General features: G+C 35.1%; 1 protein-coding gene across 7 annotated transcripts in view; it reads left to right on the forward strand.

The window, feature by feature from the left end:
* Window positions 1-777: 777 nt before the first annotated feature.
* aatkb (apoptosis-associated tyrosine kinase b) overlaps window positions 778-19,934 on the forward strand; it is a 31,775-nt gene continuing 12,618 nt past the window's right edge. For 3 of the 7 annotated variants that reach the window (XM_067368677.1, XM_067368676.1, XM_067368678.1), the window contains exon 1: window positions 19,473-19,800. Coding sequence is in view for 4 of the 7 variants with exons in the window: in XM_067368672.1 (XP_067224773.1) it covers window positions 860-904; window positions 10,325-10,466 (187 nt within the window). In the remaining 3 variants the exon portion in view is untranslated. Of the gene's footprint in view, window positions 905-7,393; window positions 7,630-9,472; window positions 9,554-10,324; window positions 10,467-19,472; window positions 19,801-19,934 lie in introns of those variants that run through there. The other 4 variants (XM_067368672.1, XM_067368674.1, XM_067368675.1 and 1 more) reach the window with 3 other exon arrangements.

A 19,934-nucleotide genomic window follows, 5' to 3' on the forward strand; every position in this document is an offset into this window, starting at 1 on the left:
GGCTTAATATTGACCTGGTTTTATGATAAAGAATAATGATCAATTTGTCTCAATTCCATCATGCAGTTTTAAAGGATTAGTTCGCTTTAAAATGAAAATTACCTCATGATTTACTCACCCTCAAGCCATCCTAGGTGTATATGACTTTCTTCATTTTCTTTTGGGCGCACCTACTGAATTTGACTTGGGACATACAATAAGCCAGGACAACTCTAAAAATAACCATCAGTAAAAAGTTATATTTTCCTTTTCATACTATTTAAACAAACTTTACAGCTTTAATGTTATCATTAAATGTATAATTGATAATTAATAATTATTAGCGTTAAAGTTATGAAATGGCCACCCAGTTCAAATTGTCCTAGTGTCACATGCTAAATTCCATTTCAAAACTACTTTAATCAGCATTCATATTGTATTATAATTATTGTTCATGCAGTTTTATGGCCTTTTATTAATTGAGAGATTATGTGTATGTTTTAAAAATTCTTTCAGTTTTAAATTCACATTTCAAATCAACTATTGAAATTAAAAGATTGGTTAAAGAGGTGATGGTGACCAGTTACAGCATCTAAAAACACAAACTTATAGCATTATATTTTCTTGATGTTGAAAAAACACTTCCTATTGTCAATAACCATTTTGCATTATGTTGTTGCATCGGTCATTAAAAAAAAAAACAAAAAAAAAACCTTGTATCCAAGCTCCCTCATCCTGTATTGTGATATTAGCAGTTAGTTAGTTTGTCTAATGTTGTATCTGTCCTGCAGATGGCGCTCCACTGAGTGAGCTGTCCTGGTCGTCCTCTCTGGCTGTGGTGGCTGTCTCTTTCTCTGGACTCTTTACCTTCATCTTCCTCATGCTGGCTTGTCTTTGCTGTAAACGAGGTGACATTGGCTTTAAGGTGAGACCCTCTTTCGTTTCAGTCTCTTTTTAAAAACATTGGCTCTTACGTTCCAACATGATTTACAGGGCGCAATCTTTGAAGTAAGCTGACTCAGTAAATGTCAGTCCCAATCAGAATAAAATAATAACTAATAAAATAAACTGTGTTAGTCTCAGGCCAATGAAAAAAGCACACAATGCAAATCTCTACCATATCTTTCTCTTGATTTCCTGGCCAAAAAAACAAAAACAAAATATATATATAAATATATAAAGTCTTATATATATATTATAAGTCTGATTTTTTTATATATAAAAATCTTTTATAAAAAACAGACTTGATTTTTTTATATATATAATTTATATATATATATATATATATATATATATATATATATATATATATATATATATATATATATATTTATATATATTTATATATAGATATATATTAAAAATAATTAAAATAATAAAAAAAATCTTATATTTTTCAAGCTAGATTTATTCATGTTTATTGTTTGTAAAAATGTAGAAAAAGACAGAAGGTTCTAATAAAAAGTAGCTTTGTTTCTCAGCTAAATTTATCTTGTTTTAAAGATTTTTAAATATTTTTCCTGGAAAACCAACAATATTCACTATGAATAGGTTTTTCTGCAGTGCACTAACAATGATAAAACAACAATATCCTATATTGTACAGTAAATGCCCTGACTTTCTTATGCTACTGTCTATGAATATGTAAAACATAATATGCATTAATAATGTGATGCATGACCTGTAGGCAAAGATTTATTATACTTACCAAATAAGTAAGTAAATGAGCATGAAATATTAATTTGATTTGAAATTATTATATGAGGAGAAAGAGAGCATGGAGTGAAATGTGAGCCATGAAACTAGCTATGTAGGAATCAGTTATATCATTTAGCCATACAAAAAATCCATTGTAGAATTCCATGACTGACCAATCACAATCAAGTGTTAAAACGCTGATATAAATGCCACATCTATTCGGATTTAATCACGGTCATTGAAAGGTTTCTGGCTCGGGGAGATTTTAATCAAACTTTCCAGTCTTTTCAGCAATGAATTAACACAAAAACATCTCTCTCTTTTGCAGTTTCTTGGCCTGTTGCCATCCTGCAGTTATGAATGAAATTGTCAAAAGCATCATTCATGAATCACTTTTTGAGCCTGTTTCAAATCTGTAGGAATGCTTTGATCAGCAAGTAGCACAATGCATGTCCTCTTGCCTTTTTGAAGTTACAAGTCCAAGGGTTTCAGAGAAAAGCAATTTCTGCAGAGCAAACCACTTAGTCCTGTCTCATAAGGTTAAAGGAAGCGAGGCAGAGAGAGAGAGTGCAGGGACACAATCACTTCCCTGTAGATGTGTTTTTGTAGTGAGCAGCGGAGGCCTTCAAACGGCATATGGCCATAGATCTCGGCGCGTACTGTGCATTTTTCAGCAGCAACTTTAAAGTGGGTCAAGGCACAGGAGAAATGAGACTCGTGTAAGTATGTGAGAGAGAAGAGGATAACTCTTTCATGCTTCTAAGCACATGGTCTCCAGTAAAGGCCAAATATTTGTAATTAAAATCCCTCAGTGGAGCTACAGCTCAGCGCTTAAACAGCTGCTGAAAATGCACTCTTCCTTCTCTCTCCCTCTCTCTGTCTGTCTATTAGCTAACACAATTCCTGTCTCTACTTTATACCCTTTCATTCTTCTACACGAGTTGGAAGTCTGACAGGCCTGAAGGTAATTGATTCATTCCCCTTTAGCATTCTCGAGGCTTCACACGCACGCTTACACAATATGTGAGCGCTGCAAAAAAAATTTGCTGGTTAGGTTGAGATGAGACTGTAATACAGAGCTTACATAAAGTGCAAGTTTGTTTTTATGCTAATATGTTGGGTGCTCTATATGCAGGGTCATTAATGAAAACTCATCAAGGTACTCATTTGTGGTTTAGTACACTCTAAAAAATGTTTGGTTAAAAACAAGTGGGTTGTTTTAACCCAGTGGTTGGGTTAAATGTTTGCCCAACCTGCTGGGTAGTTTTATTTAACCCAACTTTGATTAAAAATGACTATATGGCTGGCTTAAAATGAACCCAAAATAGGTGAGAAATTAAAAATCAGACACATAATTACTAGAGGCAACAATAATAATCAAAAGGTGCACATTTATTAATAAGCAATTTAATAAATGTTTATTGTTTATTATTCATTATCTTATTAATAAATGCTCATTTATTAGACATATTAATAAATGTTAATTTCTAGCATATTTTGGGTTCATTTTAAGCAAGCAATACAGTAATTTTAATACAACAATTGAGTTAAATAAAACTACCCATCACGTTGGGCAAACATTTAACCCAACCACTGGGTTAAAACAACCCAATTGCTGGGTTTGTCCATTTTCAACCCAACTTGGGTTGTTTTTAACCCAGCATTTTTTAGAGTGTAACTTTATCAGGTACTGCAAAATTAGATGCTTAAAAATTAATTTTATGAATGATAATCACACCTTTATTGATGTAAGTGCAGATTTAGTGTGGTTATCTCTGTTCATTGATGTCAATCTGTACTTAAGTTTTATGCAGTTTTGTTTATTTGTCAATTCTATTCCAAGGTACTGTTCAAAAGTTTAGGGTCAGTAAGATTTTTTAAACGTTTTTGAAACAGTAAAACACACACACACATATATATATATATATATATATATATATATATATATATATATATATATATATATATATATATATATATTTATATATATATATTTATATATATATATTTATATATATATAAATACACACAAATTAATGTATATATTTAAGAGAAATGTTATTTATGTACAAAATATTTTTATTTATATATAATATACATTATATAAAAATATAAATAAATACATATTCTTGTAAATATTTCTCAGTTATATACATGAATGTGTTTGTATTTATATATACATAATAATTACACACAGTACTCACACCAGTGGCGTAGCAAGTCAGCCCCGAGCCCACATGCAAAAAAAAATTTACAAGCCCCCCTTGGCTTCGCAGACTTTAATATGAATAAGATATCATCACTAACATGCAGACAAAAAAAAAAAAAAAAACATTTCTAAAACAACAGCACTACAATAGGCCTACTATGCGCTCCTCCATCATTTTGACTTTGCGGATCTATTTCAAAAATGTATAAAAGAACGGCTTTTCAACACAGTCTACGACTGAATTCGACCGATTCGACTTTGGAATTTCAGAATGATCATAGCATCATTTCAGATGCGATGAGTCCGAAGATTATTCCAGTTATGAATGAATTATTCTGTCACAGACTTTTTTAATGCATGTTTTATTCCTAATAAATTTACTAGAAGTTTCTTCTCTAAATTTGTTTCCATCACATTTTATGTGCATTTTATTTCGTTGAATATAAAGTAGGCCTATCCACCTCAGCAAGAGTACGAGCTACATTTATTCACATCTTGTGCAGTATCTTAAAATGTGCAGACATAGTCATTTTTTTCAGAAAACCAATGAGACTCATTTAAAATTCTGTACTACTGACATTACTGTATGCGTAAGTTTCAGAAACACACTTTAAAAATGACAGAAATGCAAATACCGGTCAAATACAATAGATCATCGCTAAGACATGGCATGGCCCATTTTATGGTCCATTTATTCAGATTCTTAATGATTTTCAGTACATTTACCATAGATAGGCTATAGCAAGTTATTGACAACATTATTTCTACTATACTTAATTTTTCTGAACTTATGTACACGGGTTCTGCGTGACAGAAAACTTGGGCTGCACGCGGACGGGGAGTGCGGACGTCCGCGAACCCTCCTGATGACGAAAATTTTGCGATGCGAACGGTGCGCAGACGCCCGAAGTATACTTTGGGGTTAAGCCCGTAATAGCGGGCCCCTAATCCGCCCGGGCCCATATGCACGTGCATATCTTGCATGCCCAGACGCTACGCCACTGACTCACACATATATTAGGCAAACTCAAACTTTTATTTTGTATGCGATTAATCGCGATTAATCGTTTGACACCCAAATATATATATGTTTTAAACTGTTTTCTCTTATACATTTTAATGTATTTAAACTCCTTAACTGTTGCCGTTCTGTTGGTGTGACGCTTAGCATTTTTTATTTAGCGCATTTTTTTTTTTCATATCACAATATTTAGTAATCATCATAAATTAGGAATCATTCAAAAGCATTATGAACTCAGAATTCATCTTGTGAAAACCGTTTTGAATTTGGACTCTGAATTACCATAGAAACGGTACTCTAAATTCTTTTAGCGGGATCCTCCCCTGGTGGGCAGTATCAGGTTTCATATTACAAATTTTATTTTAAAGGTGCCCTAGAACTTTTTTTTAAAAGATATAATATAAGTCTAAGGTGTCCCCTGAATGTGTCTGTGAAGTTTCAGCTCAAAATACCCCATAGATTTTTTTAAATTATTTTTTTAAATGCCTATTTTGGGGCACAATTAGAAACGAGCCGATTTCAGGTTGCGGCCCCTTTAAATCGCACGCTCTCCGCCCCCTTCCGAGCTCTTGACTCTATCACAGCATAAACAAAGTTTACACAGCTAATATAACCCTCAAAATGGATCTTTACAAAGTGTTCGTTTTGCATACTGAATGCATGCGTCGGATTATGTGAGTATTGTATTTATTTGGATGTTTACATTTGATTCTGAATGAGTTTGAGGCTGTGATCCGTGGCTAACGGCTAATGCTACACTGTTGGAGAGATTTATAAAGAATGAAGTTGTGTTTATGAATTATACAGACTGCAAGTGTTTAAAAATGAAAATAGCGACGGCTCTTGTCTCCATGAATACAGTAATAAACGATGGTAACTTTAACCACATTTAACAGTACATTAGCAACATGCTAACGAAACATTTAGAAAGACAGTTTACAAATATCACTAAAAATATCATGTTATCATGGATCATGTCAGTTATTATTGCCCCATCTGCCATTTTTCGTTGTTTTCCTTGCTTGCTTACCTAGTCTGATGATTCAGCTGTGCACATCCAGACGTTCTGCCCTTGTCTAATGCTTTGAACATGGGCTGGCATATGCAAATATTGGGGGCGTACACCTGTTACGTAACAGTCAGTGTTATGTTGAGATTCGCTTGTTTTCCGGAGGTCTTTTAAACAAATGAGATTTATATAAGGAGGAGGAAACAATGGAGTTTGAAACTTAGCATATGTCTTTTCCATGTACTGAACTCTTGTTATTTAACTATGCCAAAATAAATTCAATTTTTAATTCTAGGGCACCTTTAACTACTTTATATTTAAAACTGTTTTGTGATAGAAGTGATATTTGGAAAGAAATGTAAAAGTTTGTTACAGGTGAGTGCATCAAAAAAAAAAAAAAAAAAAAAAAAATTAAATGGAATGCGGGTGACATCTGGTGGATTGTTTAGGTACAGCACCTAAACAAAATTTCATGGGAACTTCAATTTTTGTGACATCAACTTCAAATTTAGAACACAACTTGTTTAGACATATGGTTTTGAATAAAAAATATTTGATAAAATACATATTTTATATAAAAATGTTTAGTACAGTACATTTGATTTACAGTAAATATAAACTTCCATAACTTTTTCATTCTTTTATGTTTCTTCTATATTCCAAAACATTCTTGAATTACAACCTTTTAGGTTTGGATTATGCATTTTCATGTCTCTGCTCAGAAAGGGTGTTGACAGCTAAGGGGTTAAAATGTAATTAATTCCTGTGATGGCAAAGCTGAATTTTCAGCATCATTACTCCAGTCTTCAGTGTCACATGATCCTTCAGAAATCATTCTAATATGCTGATTTGCTGCTCAAGAAACATTTCTGATTATCAATGTTGCAGTTGTGCTGCTTAATATTTGATACTGCAATTTTTGTCCAGCATTTTTTTATGTCAAAAGAACAGCTTTTATTTCAAATACGAATCTTTTGTATCATTATAAATGTCTTAACTGTCAATTTCGATCAATTTAATATGTCCTTGTCTTATATAAGTATTCAAAACGTTTTGAACAGTAATGTACTCTGATCAAAAAGATGGTTTGGTAAAACAGTAGGCAGAAGTGCAAAATCTAACCTTTGCAAATGGATGCACATGCATATAGAACATGTTTTGAATATGTGTTTGTCCGTGAATGCAGGCATTCACGTGAGCATGCTCAATGCGCCGATGGCTGGAGCGAGGGCCTGTCATGCACATGTGAGAAAGAATGAGCGCGAGGAAGGAAGGATGAAGAAAAAAGAGTGATGTCATAAGCACAGAATGTGAAAGCCTTTCCCTGTTAGATTTTTTTTTTTTTTCAGCCTCACATTTTTGTGGAAGCGTCTCCACTATTATTAATCTCTGGTCATCCACACTCAGGGGAAGAACACAGGAACTGCCCCTCCCTGCATTCTCTCTCTCTCTCTCAAGTGGAGGATCTATTTGCCTTTTATTTATATGTTTTCTGGAGAGTTATCATGATGTATTCTCGAGACCCGGACTCTTCAGTTGCGCAGCAGCATGGGCTGGTTCCTAATGTTCTGTCCAGTGAGGGATCCGTCTGGGGTCATGTGGACACCTCACAGGTGCTCCGTGAAGTGCCCAGCGGTGCAGGTTCACGGGGTCGAAGTGAAGAGTTAAAGATTCAGCACAACCAGTTAGATGTAGCACGTGCATTAAGGGCAGGTAAGATTTGAAACCGATGCACTTACAGAATAGAACTTTCTTCAGAAAGTTTTTTTAATTACAATAGTTGTGTGTATGCTACAATATATATATAAATTTAACATTGTTGTTTAATTATATAATTAAAAGTGTTACTTACCTTATTTTAAATAGTAGATACGGATGAGTGATCTGCACTACTGAAAAAACCTTAACCAAAGTAAATTTTTTTCATACCAAGTATACTACAAATCCATTACTGGCATATCGATTGAGACTTACTGATATAAATATTATAATTAAACTTTATTTGGAGTATTTCTTTATTGCACAATGCACATTTCTTCACATTAAGCCTAAAATGTGTTTTAAAATCACTATTAGGATAGTATGATCATTGTATAAAATCAGTTGTTAAATGCAAGATTACTTGAAAGAAAGTACAATTGCAGGGTATTTATATGAAGTACATAAATATGTAAATGTATTTGTAGTATACTTAAGATTAAAGAAGTGTATTTCAAATTTTAGTATATTTATTTTTCACTAGGGTGAACATGTTTTATACAATACCATAGGGATCATGCATTGCTGACTGATGTTGGTGCACATAGAATGCAAATGTTGTGCAGACCGGGGCTAGTTGTCACATGGAGAAATTGCCACATTGGCTTTGAATCAGAAGCCTAATTACACAAATGCTGGTTTTCTCTTAAAGTGGTATATCTAGTTAAAAGAATCTTGAAACATTTCTTAATTGTCCTCCAGATTTTTTTTTTTTTTTTTTGTATGTTTTTACTGAGATGTTTATAAGCCGTTTCCAAAAAAATATTTAGTCAAAGATGATTGCCGAATGCATTGTTTTTGGATGGATGTTTTGGCTTGCCCTGAAAAATAATACTAGGAGTGTCACAAAATATCGCAATACAAAAATCCAACAATATCGTATCATGGATAGAGACACTGACAATATGTGTTGTGTATAGTTCACCCAAAATGAAAATTAAAAATTCAAGTTTACAGAGTTTTAGTGTCAGAACTACATTAAACTACTATATATAATGTTGAATATAATGTATAATAATGCAATGGGGGGATATTTGTGGGTCTTGATAATGCCAAATGTCTGTTACCGGTAAAAAGTGGCCTACATTACTTTAAATATATCTAGTCAGTGACAGAGTGCAAACATATTCATCTAAAATAAATCGGTGTTTCAGTATCGTGATGCGTATCAAATCATGAGTGTCGTTACACCCCAACTAAATATTAAATACATTATTAGGTATTCTTGAAATATAAATGTACTTGCTTAAATCAGATGTTTCTGATTATTAGCCTGATGTGATAAAAAATGCAGTGCGATTCAGCTGGCAGGAATGTTTATCCTGTGACTTGAGCTTAGCAATGTGGTTTCAGACAACAAATTATTGAAGGCCTTTAGTTAGAATTGCAGCGTGCCCTATTGGGAATCCCAGCATTGTCTGTATCGGTAGCACTGCCATGTGCTGGGCAGACCAGGAGCCAGGTCATATGGCAGCTGTGTGGGGCGTGTGAAGATGTGGACGATGGGGCCCCTTGGGGAACTGTGGGGAATGTTTGTGTGTATATATCTGTTAGCTTGTGCTTTTGAGTGTGTGTGACCCCTCTAGGTCACAGTTTTCCATTTCTTCGAACCCGTATCTCTGTACTCGTGTTCACAGAAAATTTTCTTGCATCTGGAGGAGCATTTCCGATTTCCAGATCCTGCCAAGTCTTTTCTTGTCTTTTCTTAGCACTGTCTCATCTCTCTTTGTAGTTTCTCTTTTCATAAAGAGATGAAAAACACATTGGAACACAGCAGAGAAGTTTGAAGCTCTTCAGATTAAACTGATGGCTCATTATTTGATATGATTATGGTGACATGCTCTTTAATGGACTGTTTAATAAATTGACATTTGTTCCAGTAAGCATTAAATGCTCTTTTTCTATTCATTTTATTAAAATAATCAGGTTAAACGCTCCTCAATTAAAGTAGCCATGGATGTTTCTTCTCAAAAGATCTTTCTGCTGGTTTATTCTTGTACATCAAGTCTCAAAACACACACACACACATACACACATTTAGGTTTTATGGGGACATTCCATAGACATAATGATTTTTATACTATACAAACTCCTTCCCCTAAAAATACCCATCACAGAAAATGTTCTGCTCTTACATTTTCAAAAAACATAATTTAGAATGGTTTATTTGCTTTGGTTTGTTTTCCTCATTGGGACCAAAAAAATGTCCCCACAAGGACAAGGATTTCAGATATTGCCATCTTTGTGGGGACATTTTGTCCCCATAACGTAGGGTTTACCAGGACCACACACACACATAAACACAAACAAAGGGTCCTTGAATCCTTCCCACAAAGCGGTAATTGAGCTGAGCAACATAATTTGACTATTGGGATCGCTTCTAAAAACAAAACATGAGGAAGAAAACATTTTGTTTTTTTTTTTACTCATTTTGGAGGGAAATTGTTCTTAATTATCATGAAAATACTGCAAAAATCTCAATGGCTCTAAAACCTGGGTTCATTTTCTTTATGCAAAATATAATGTACTATTTTTGTCTTTTTGACTTAGGGGTGAAGAATAACCTGGACGTTTCTTTATTACATTCACCCACTCAGGTCAAGTGCTACCTTAACCTCTGACCTTTGTGTTTTTTTCATTGCTTCCATAGGAGTTTGAGAATGCAGAGGGAGAGGAATACCCAGCGGACATGTCCACGCCGGCATCGCCTGCATCTCACACCGGTCCCGACGTCTACATCCTGCCTCTCACCGAGGTCTCGCTGCCCGTCGCCAAGCAACCTGGCCGATCAGGTGAGTCGTTGTCACACTGTATCATTTGATTATTGAAAAAGAAGCTTTCTATATGAGCAGGACCAGATGTGATAGCACTTAAGAAGCTGATTGGGCTTGTTGAGGATTGCCTCCCAGTCCTGAATCCGCTCTGACCCCGCTTATGCAACTCCCAAACGGGTTTCACATTCTCTGGACTGAGTTTTTTTGTTCCCAAGGACATTGGTAATGTGTTTGGATTCACTTCCAACCCACAAGTTCTCCAGTGTAAAATCCAGAAGAAACCAACGCCCTGTTGCTGCCTCCTCTCTTCCCTTCTGGGATGGACACTGTCCCACAACCCTCCCTTGCTCTGGACCTTCAGAAGCAGGGCCAGCTGTTCTATGCTGATGGCCATGGTTACAATGCATGAGTGTGAATTTGAATTAAATTGTCCACACCCTACAGGAAGCTGAATTGGAATTTGAATGGAAATGACATGATGAGGAATTTTCCAGTTTAAGTTAGTTTAATAAGTATGATAAAATATACAAACTAAACACAAATTTCTGTTCACTTTATGATTCCATGAAGAAACTTTGACATCCACTGAACCTTTCAAATGCACAAACGATTCTTTATATTGGAAAAAGGTTCTTTAAACTAAGAAAAAATCATTCTTTTAAAGTCCCCCTGTAGTCAATAATTGTATCCCGTAAAACTCATCTTTGATCACCAAAAAGAACCACCAAAACGTTTTTCTTGTGAAAACAAATTCTTCATGTCTTAAAATAACTTGAATGTAACCATTCACCCTTGCTTCATTTAGTATACGCGGATCTATGAATATGCTAATTAGCCCCGCCTCCACTCACTCGCACGAGCTCGGTCAACTTACTGAGGTAACACTTCACAATTGTACCGCTTTTTACAATGTCGGACACATAACGGTTATTAATATGATTAGCCTTTTGCTTGACTACGTTATCAAACAGCTGATAATAATTTCTAATGTCACACAAACCACGTTCCCCTTCACCATCTCAGAGTCAGACAGCTTCCTTCTAAAAATCAGTATCTTTAGAAACACTTTGAATAACTCCGAATATCAGTGGTGAAAGGCGATTCATCATAACATTGTAATCTACTGTACATCATAGACCTGATATACTGCTAAATCTGCCTGATTTGTCATATCAACAGAAAAATATACCTGGATAACCTGGCTTCTCTTGAGACCTTCCTGCTTCAGAGCGGTCATAGTTAATGATATGCTAAATCCCGCTGGCACGTTGACGCGATTGGTTACAAGATCATTTGTGACGTAAGAAACACCAGCAATTTCAAACCGTGTTTTTTAAGCTGTCTTTAGATCACTGCAGTTTTAAAGAAAACCCCTTATTTTTAAGAGTGTAGGTGACATTTCAAACAAATCTACAATACTGTTCAAATGTTCGGTATTAGTAAGATTTTTTAATCTTTTTGAAAGAAATCTCACTTTGAAAGATGTTCACCAAAGCTGCATGTATTTGAATATACAAAAATACAGTAAAACCTGTAATATTATTACAATAACACATAAATATTTTAAAATGTAGTTTATTCCTGGGCTGGTCTTCAGTGTGTCTGTCTGTCTTTGGCTTTTTAAACTTGCTTTTCTATTTGAAAATTACAGTGATATGAATCTTGAATCTTTCAATTCATTTTAATTTGATTTTCTTACATTCAAATTTAAATTTCATCCCGTTTTCCACCTCAATTCAAATTCAGTTAAAATTTAGACACTGAATTGGAATTTTAACCCTTTAGAACCTAAAGCTAAAATAGCCCGTTTTCACATATTATGTTTTTTTTTTTATTATTATAAAATTCTCTAAAAATGTGCAATCTTCAAGTGCAAGGTGTCATTTTTTTTTTTTTTTTTCAGAAAACAACTGGCTTTCAATAAATTACAGTTATTGACCATTAATGTATATGGTGAGTTTGTAAATAAAATTTAAATAGATGAAAATAAATAAATAAATAAATATTCTGATTTTTATTTAGAAAAAAAAAAGAGAAAAATGATGATCGAAAGAATCTAACACTTCAAACTTGAAAATTCAACTATATTACGTATATACAAGTCATTTTGTGACACTTGGGTGCATAGTTTTCATTAAGGGTAAATTTACCGCATAAATTTACCGCACGGACACATTATACAGATGCACAATGCGAGTCTCACTTAGCCGCCTCCCAATTCTTTTAAAAAATCATCCCAATTGACTGTGTACTCCTCCTTAGCCATGTTTTTGTTTGTTTCTTCTATTATTTATGCGATCCAAAACTACCTAAACTGCCGTGCTCCATATCTCTCCGTTCAAATCCTCCTTCCACCCACTCTCCCCGAAAGCGGCTGCCATTTGCTGACAGAAGGCACGAAATTAACGTAATAACCCTTATTTTGCCAAAAAGCCCATGTTGTCTACTGTCTGAATTATTACGATGGTGCAAACGGTTCAAGAGTTATGGTAACATGAATACAGCTTGGTTGGACACATTCGGTTTTAAAGGGTTAAAGGCATTTTCAATTCAAATAATGCACAACTCTGAACCACAAAGAATAATTCTGGTTTGCTTTGTTCTCATATGGCCTTCTTTCTTTTCTCTGTCTCTCTGAACTGTAATCTATGGATTACTCCTTAGACCACAAGGCTGGCGGGAGCCAAATACATTGAAGAGAGACAGACTGGGTCAGAATTTGCAGAGTTTGTGCTCTTCACTGGTGCAGATTCTCAGTATTGATCTACATTGTGTCTTTTTTTCACAAAAAAAACATCCTTAAAGATTAAGGCTTGTTTACATAGAACATTTTGTTAATTAAGTTTATTTTTCTGACCCCTCTAGCAAATTGTTTTAACATCCAAACAATTCTTCATTCCAGCATTTTTATTTTTTTGTCTTTGTTTTTCGGCTTTCTCTCTCTTATTCAGTCTTGACCAGCACAAACATCTGCCTGTTGCATAATGCCGCCTCAGCCAGCCTACATAAATGTGCCCTGGAATCTGAGGAATCTGAGAGACGATGTGTACATTCCAATCCATCTCTCTCCCTCTTTCCCATAACAACAACTCAATTTATTATAGTCTGACCGTGATGCTAACATGTGGTGCGATTAGCGAAGGTCAGAGGTTAAGAGGTTGTGGTTATCCAGATCTACTGTAGCTCACAGAACTAGAACCCTCCGATGTGCCATTTCATTTACGCGATAAGTGAATAATAGATGCAGTATTTTGCCACCTGACAGATAAAATGCTAATTCATCGAAGTAAAAATCCCACTAAGGTTTCCTTTATGGTATAGTCTACAGGGCCTATCTGTAAAAATGTCATAAACGGCCTGGTTTCAGGCGTGGCTGGGATGATGTCACTTCTTAAGGATGAGGTTGAGGTAAGATATACAAACCTCCTGCCAGGAAGTGCAGGTCTCAGTCACTGTGACACAGATAGATGCATCTGTCTGTAACCAGACGTGTCTTTCTTCTCATGGGAAGTCAGTTAGACAAATGAAGAAGCTAATTGTAGTGTTTATCATCTGATTTGAGAGGTTTCAGCCAAAGGGATCATGTATTGCACTCTGGTGTGCAGTATCCACCCCAACACAGCTGTGCTCATAAACACACCCTAACACACACACATCTACCTCTGAGCTAGCGAATGCTTTAAAAACCACATCATTTCATATATAACATGCGCACACACCCTCTTTATCACACTCACTTTATTAAACTACATCACACAAATATTATTCATACTAATTTGCATTGCTGGGAAAAATAGACTAGAGGGACAAATAAAGCATGACGTGCGCAGCAGCAGTAAACACATTTCTCCGTGTTTGATAATGTATGATAATACTATTTGGATAGAGTGGAATGATTTCTCATCATTATTTTCCTAACGATTGCATTCCCATCAGCCATCTGGCCAGCGTGTCACTGTCACTGACCAACACTGTGGTAATGAGCAAGCCAAGTCAAGTCATTCATGTATTCAAATACACATCCAGCAAATCCTGATACGTGATGTGATTTTTGTTGACACCTTGTTGTCATACTTTTGGCAGACTTCAGTGTTTTTCTGTTCAGCTCTGTTTTGATTATATTTGGCCTTTTGACTAAACTGCTCTTACAAAATTTAATCATGGTTTTATTATAGTAAAAGTGTAGTAAATGTAGTGGTTTTTGGTTGATTGGTTACCATTTGTATAACCACACAAAATACTGTGGTTAAACTCTGGTTAGTTTTGCAAAACCATGATTAATTTGTGGTTACATCATGTTTTTTTTGTTTTATTTGTAGTAAAACCATGGTTAATTTTCATAAGGGTATAAAGCTGTTTCCAAGACCACTCCCTATCAGCCACTTCAGTCCCTACAGTACATTTGATCACTCCTTTATACCCACAATGCACTCTGTTTTCAAGAATAAATTTGATGTACACTTGCTGAATCACTATTTTCCAAAATGTAGTGATTCTTTTCGAAAAATGTAGTGATTCTTTTTGAAAATGTAACGATTCTTTTCGAAAATGTAGTGATTCTTTTCAGAAATGTAGCGATTCTTTTTGAGTAAATGTAGATTGTTTTTCTTAATAAATGTATCGATGCATTTTAAATAAATGTATAGATTGTTTTTAAATAAATGTATTGATGCGTTTTAAATGTAGCAATTCCTTTTGAAAAACGAGCTAGAGTGGAAGCGGGAGAGTTTGAACTTGAGTTTTACAAGTAAGTTACATGTAAGATAACAGTAGCTACATGTGGCAAAGCTGTTTCTGCGACAGCTCCAGCATCCACAGTGTATAGCAGCATCCACATTCTTCCCCAAAGAGTGGACTTAACTGCCTTGCACTATATTTTGATTCGTGAATGTGTCAACAAGTGAGTGATTTCGGACACAGCTAAACACTAACCTGCTGAAAAACCCAGCTGTGTTTTGTATCATTGTAGCTGGCAAGTAGAGACTAGAAGATGTATTATCATCTGGAAATTGTTATTCAGTTTGGACCCGCTAGAAATGTTACGTTCCCAGAACATTCCCAGAATGTCCCCACTGGTGTTAAGGACATTGTCTAGGAACATTCCCAGTACGTTCGCAGACGGTCACGATGTGGAGTTCTTTTAAGATTTGGGGGACGTTATTTGGCGGACCTTCACAAAACTTTCAGGACGTTCTCTGAACATTTAGGGAACCATATTTTATTTTGAAATGTTCTCAAAACGTCCCTGCTGCCCTTGTCAAAAAATTGAATTGAAAACTAATGCTAAACCATTTTTTCTTATGTCTTATTATGAAACCTTTTCTTTCAAAAACAAATCTCTTGCAGTAAATCATTAGCTGACAACAGCACATGCACAAGATAATGTAACTACTGTATCACTGCATCAGCAACTACACAGTTACTGCCTTTAAATAAAGCAATGTGCTGTATTACATCAGTGTTTCTGGATCATCACTGATTGAAGCACAGGATCTACTCTCCAGCACAATGGTAACCTCACAAAACTCAGATAACAGAAACAGAACATTAAACACTAACAGATCTCTCTAGATCTCAGAATCTTCACTTATTACAAACCACTCTGAATTTATTTCTTTCATTCAGATCTTCTCAATGAGGTGTTGATGTTTTATCAAAATTTATAAATGTCACCATTACGGAGGTAAGCGCTTGCTTTAGTTGGGCTCCTGACCCTTGATGGATTGACTTTGATATTTCTCCAGTTATTGTCACAGTGTGTTTTTAAAGCACATTTGTTACAAAAAAATTTTGGAGGATAAAAAAAATCTTATTAAATTGATTTGGTTGTTCATTGTTGCTTCATCATATTATTCACTGATAGCTGAATGTTGATAGCTGATAGCAATTTTTGTCATAACAAATGTGTTTTGAAAACACAGGTAAAACAGCCAGAGAAAATCTAATGTTAAAATATCAAGACTCAAGAGCCCATCTAAAGCAAACGCTCACCTCCATAACGGTGACTTCAAACTTTATTATTTTCTATAAAACACCCAAGGCGACGTTCTCGTGACCATATGCAACTTTGCCTAAAAGTTCTCTAAAAGTGACGAAAATTCTGAACCTTTACAGAACATTCGGGTCGTTCCTAAAACATCCTCTTATAGTAATGAAAAGTGCTGCAGTTCAAGGTTCCTTATATGACTTTAGGGGGACGTTACAGTTTGGTTAATTTTATGGACACATAAGAATGTTACAAAGAGGACATTTGGGACATTAACAGAATGTTCCCACACGGGCTTCTGTTGGTCATTTAATAACGTTCCCGATATGAGTTTAGGGGGACATTCCGTTTTGGTCATTTTATGGTCGCGTGACAACGTTACAAAGAGGACATTTGGGAAGTTAACAGAACGTCCTATAGTAATAGTCCTCTAAACATTCCCAGAATGTCCTGAATGTATCCTGAAGGTCCACCTAATAACGTTCCCCAAACCTGAAAAGAACTCCACATAAAAAATAAATAAATAAATAAAAAAAGAACTCCACATCGTGACCGTCTCTAAATGTACTGGGAACGTTACTAGACAACATCCTTAACACAGTGGGGACATTCTGAGAATGTTCTGGGAATGTAAAATTTCTAGCAGGGTAACCTGTCACCTAGTAACGTTCCCAGAATGTTCAGAGACGGTCACGATGTGGAGTTTTTTTAAGGGTTGGTGGACCTTCAAGGAATATTCAGGACGTTCTGGGAATGTTTAGGGGACTATTACTATTGGACGTTCTGATAACTTCTCAAATGTCCTCTTTGTAACGTTCTTGCATGACCATAAAATTACCAAAATAGAATCGGGAAAGTTATTAAATGACCAACAGAGTTAAAGGAACACTCCACTTTTTTTGAAAATAGGTTCATTTTCCAACTCTCCCCAGCAGTGCAATGATATTACGCAGCGTCTCTCACAAACGTCTCCATGGTTGCAAGGCACGTTCCCTGTGCAAGCAGGGGCTCACGGGCGCTGCGTAATATCATTGCACTGCTGCAGCCATGGAACAGCAGCAAAGTTCCTTGATTATTACGCCGGAATGAGAGTATAGTTTCTAGCCATATCAGCCTAGAAAATCACAACTTTTTATTTTCTGTCGGTCTTAGTACACGATTTAACTACAGAAGAGTCAAGTTTTAAATAGGAAAAATATCGAAACTCTTTGGTCATTTTTAAGCGCGATGCTAACGGTCTAATCAGATTCAATGAACTATGCTAAGCTATGCTAAAAGTGGTACCGTCAGACCCGGAGATCGGCTGAATGGATTCGAAAATGGTAAAACTCAACTGTTTAACTCTAGGGGAGTTGGAAAATGAACCTATTTTCAAAAAAAGTGGAGTGTTCCTTTAATGTCCCAAATGTCCTCTTTGTAACATTCTTTTTTGACCTTAAAATAACCAAACTATAACGTCCACCTAGAGTCATATAAGGAACCTTGAACTGCAGCACTTTCTTTACCAAAAGAGGATGTTTTAGGAACGTCTCTAATGTTCTGTAAAAGTTCTGAATTTTCGTCACCTTTAGAGAACTTTTAGGAATGTTGCACAAGGTCCAGAGAGCGTTGCCTTCTACGTGGGGAGATGTAATGAAATTTTGTTGTAAGCAATGAATGTGACCATATTTTTGAAAGTGAATTTGGTTGTCACTCCTGTAAATGACAAATCTCTTTGTATAAAACTAGATTGACTTAAGAATTGCAATAGTTCTGTTCCAAAATACAGCTAAAAGCTCAAACAAAAATACATTTTAGCACTATTTGAATACTATTATAGTATGTGTTCATATTTTGAATTAGCTTTCATTTTCATATTTTGAATTTTAGTTTAATTTTAGTCATTTGCACATCAGTTTAAAAATATTAGTTATATAGCTTTAATTTATTTTTATTTCAGTTTTAGTCATTTTAAATTAAACTTATTTATTTCAGTTAGTTGCCTAGGCATCATTTCTAATTTTCATTGAATTTTTTAAAGATTAAAGTTTTAATCTAATGTATGTGACCCTGGACCACAAAACCACAAAAGTCATAAGGGTCATTTTTTATTTTTTATTTATAAGCTTTAAATAAGATTTCCATTGATGTATGGTTTGGATAGGACAATATTTGGCCCGAGATATAACTATTTGAAAATCTGGAATCTGAGGTTTTGCAAAGAAATCGAAATATCGAGAAAATCGCCTTTAAAATTCTTAGCAATGCATATCCACTCACAAAAATACATTTTTGATATATTTCCATTAGGAAATTTACAAAATATCTTCATGGAACATGATTTTTACTTAATATCCTAATGATTTTTGGCATAAAAGAAAAATTGATAATTTTGACCCATACAATGTATTGTTGGCTATTGCTACAAATATACCCGTGCAACTTACGACTGGTTTTGTGGTCCAGGGCCACATATGTATTTTATTTCAGCTGTATTTCAATGACAAAAATTATTCACTTAACAATAACAACACTTGTATAATATCAGAAAGTGTTCTTTCAGTTTGGCTTTGTGCTGCTAATGATGGATATACACATTGATTTGATTTATAAATGAATTTCACTTAATTGCAATCCATGCAATTTGTAACTATATCTTAAGTACCCCATTGTAATATAATATTTCGTATCCCGCACCCACATCAAAACATTCTGATTTGTTTACCGGCCATTTTCACATTCTCGCTTTTCGCAGACTTAGACTAGAAACCTCAGGAATAATAGTGTTAGTGTTTCCATCCTCTCAGTGGTACCAAGCAGCACCGCCGGCATGACAAAGAGCCCAATTCTCCCCAGCGAGGGCTCTCAGAGAGGGGGCAGGCTGAATGAACAGCCTCTACAACACCACATGGGCGTAAAATATGGCTGCTGCATAAAAAGAGGACAGGGAGTGAGACAGTATGTCATGCACCCTTACAATAAACTGTCTGTTTGTGGGCACGATGAGATGAGAGAAAGAGAGAAAGGGACTGTTATGGCTTTTTGAGATGATAGAGATATGCAAGGATCTGTCAGACGGGAGGTTGAACGCTACAGAAAATCACTGGTCAAATCTATCCCTACTGCAGCAGTCTTCATCCATTCCCTGCCTTCTCTGCCTTCTGCATTTCAGAAAAAAAATGGCTTTCAAGCAGTTTGATAGATCCCAGCGAGATTTTCAACTCTTCAGACAGACTCTAGAATTTGATTTTGCGCCGTTTAACCTCACTCTTGTTCAGAAGATTGCTCACTGCCATTTGGAGAGGATATTTGGAGGATGATTTTTTTTTTTTGCTGGAGGAAAATCTTGATGAGACTTCACTTAATGCACTTATTTGTGCAATAAGGGTGTGTTATGCTGGAACAGTTGAAATAATGTTTATTGCTAATTTCTCATCATTATTCATATCAAGTTTTTTGTTTGTATTTTATTTAGTTGTTGTTGTTTTTTTTTTTTGTATTTTCTTTATCAGTTTTGTTTT

This window comes from Chanodichthys erythropterus, chromosome 19 (genome assembly GCF_024489055.1).
Source record: "Chanodichthys erythropterus isolate Z2021 chromosome 19, ASM2448905v1, whole genome shotgun sequence".
In the NCBI taxonomy this organism is placed as follows: domain Eukaryota; kingdom Metazoa; phylum Chordata; class Actinopteri; order Cypriniformes; family Xenocyprididae; genus Chanodichthys; species Chanodichthys erythropterus.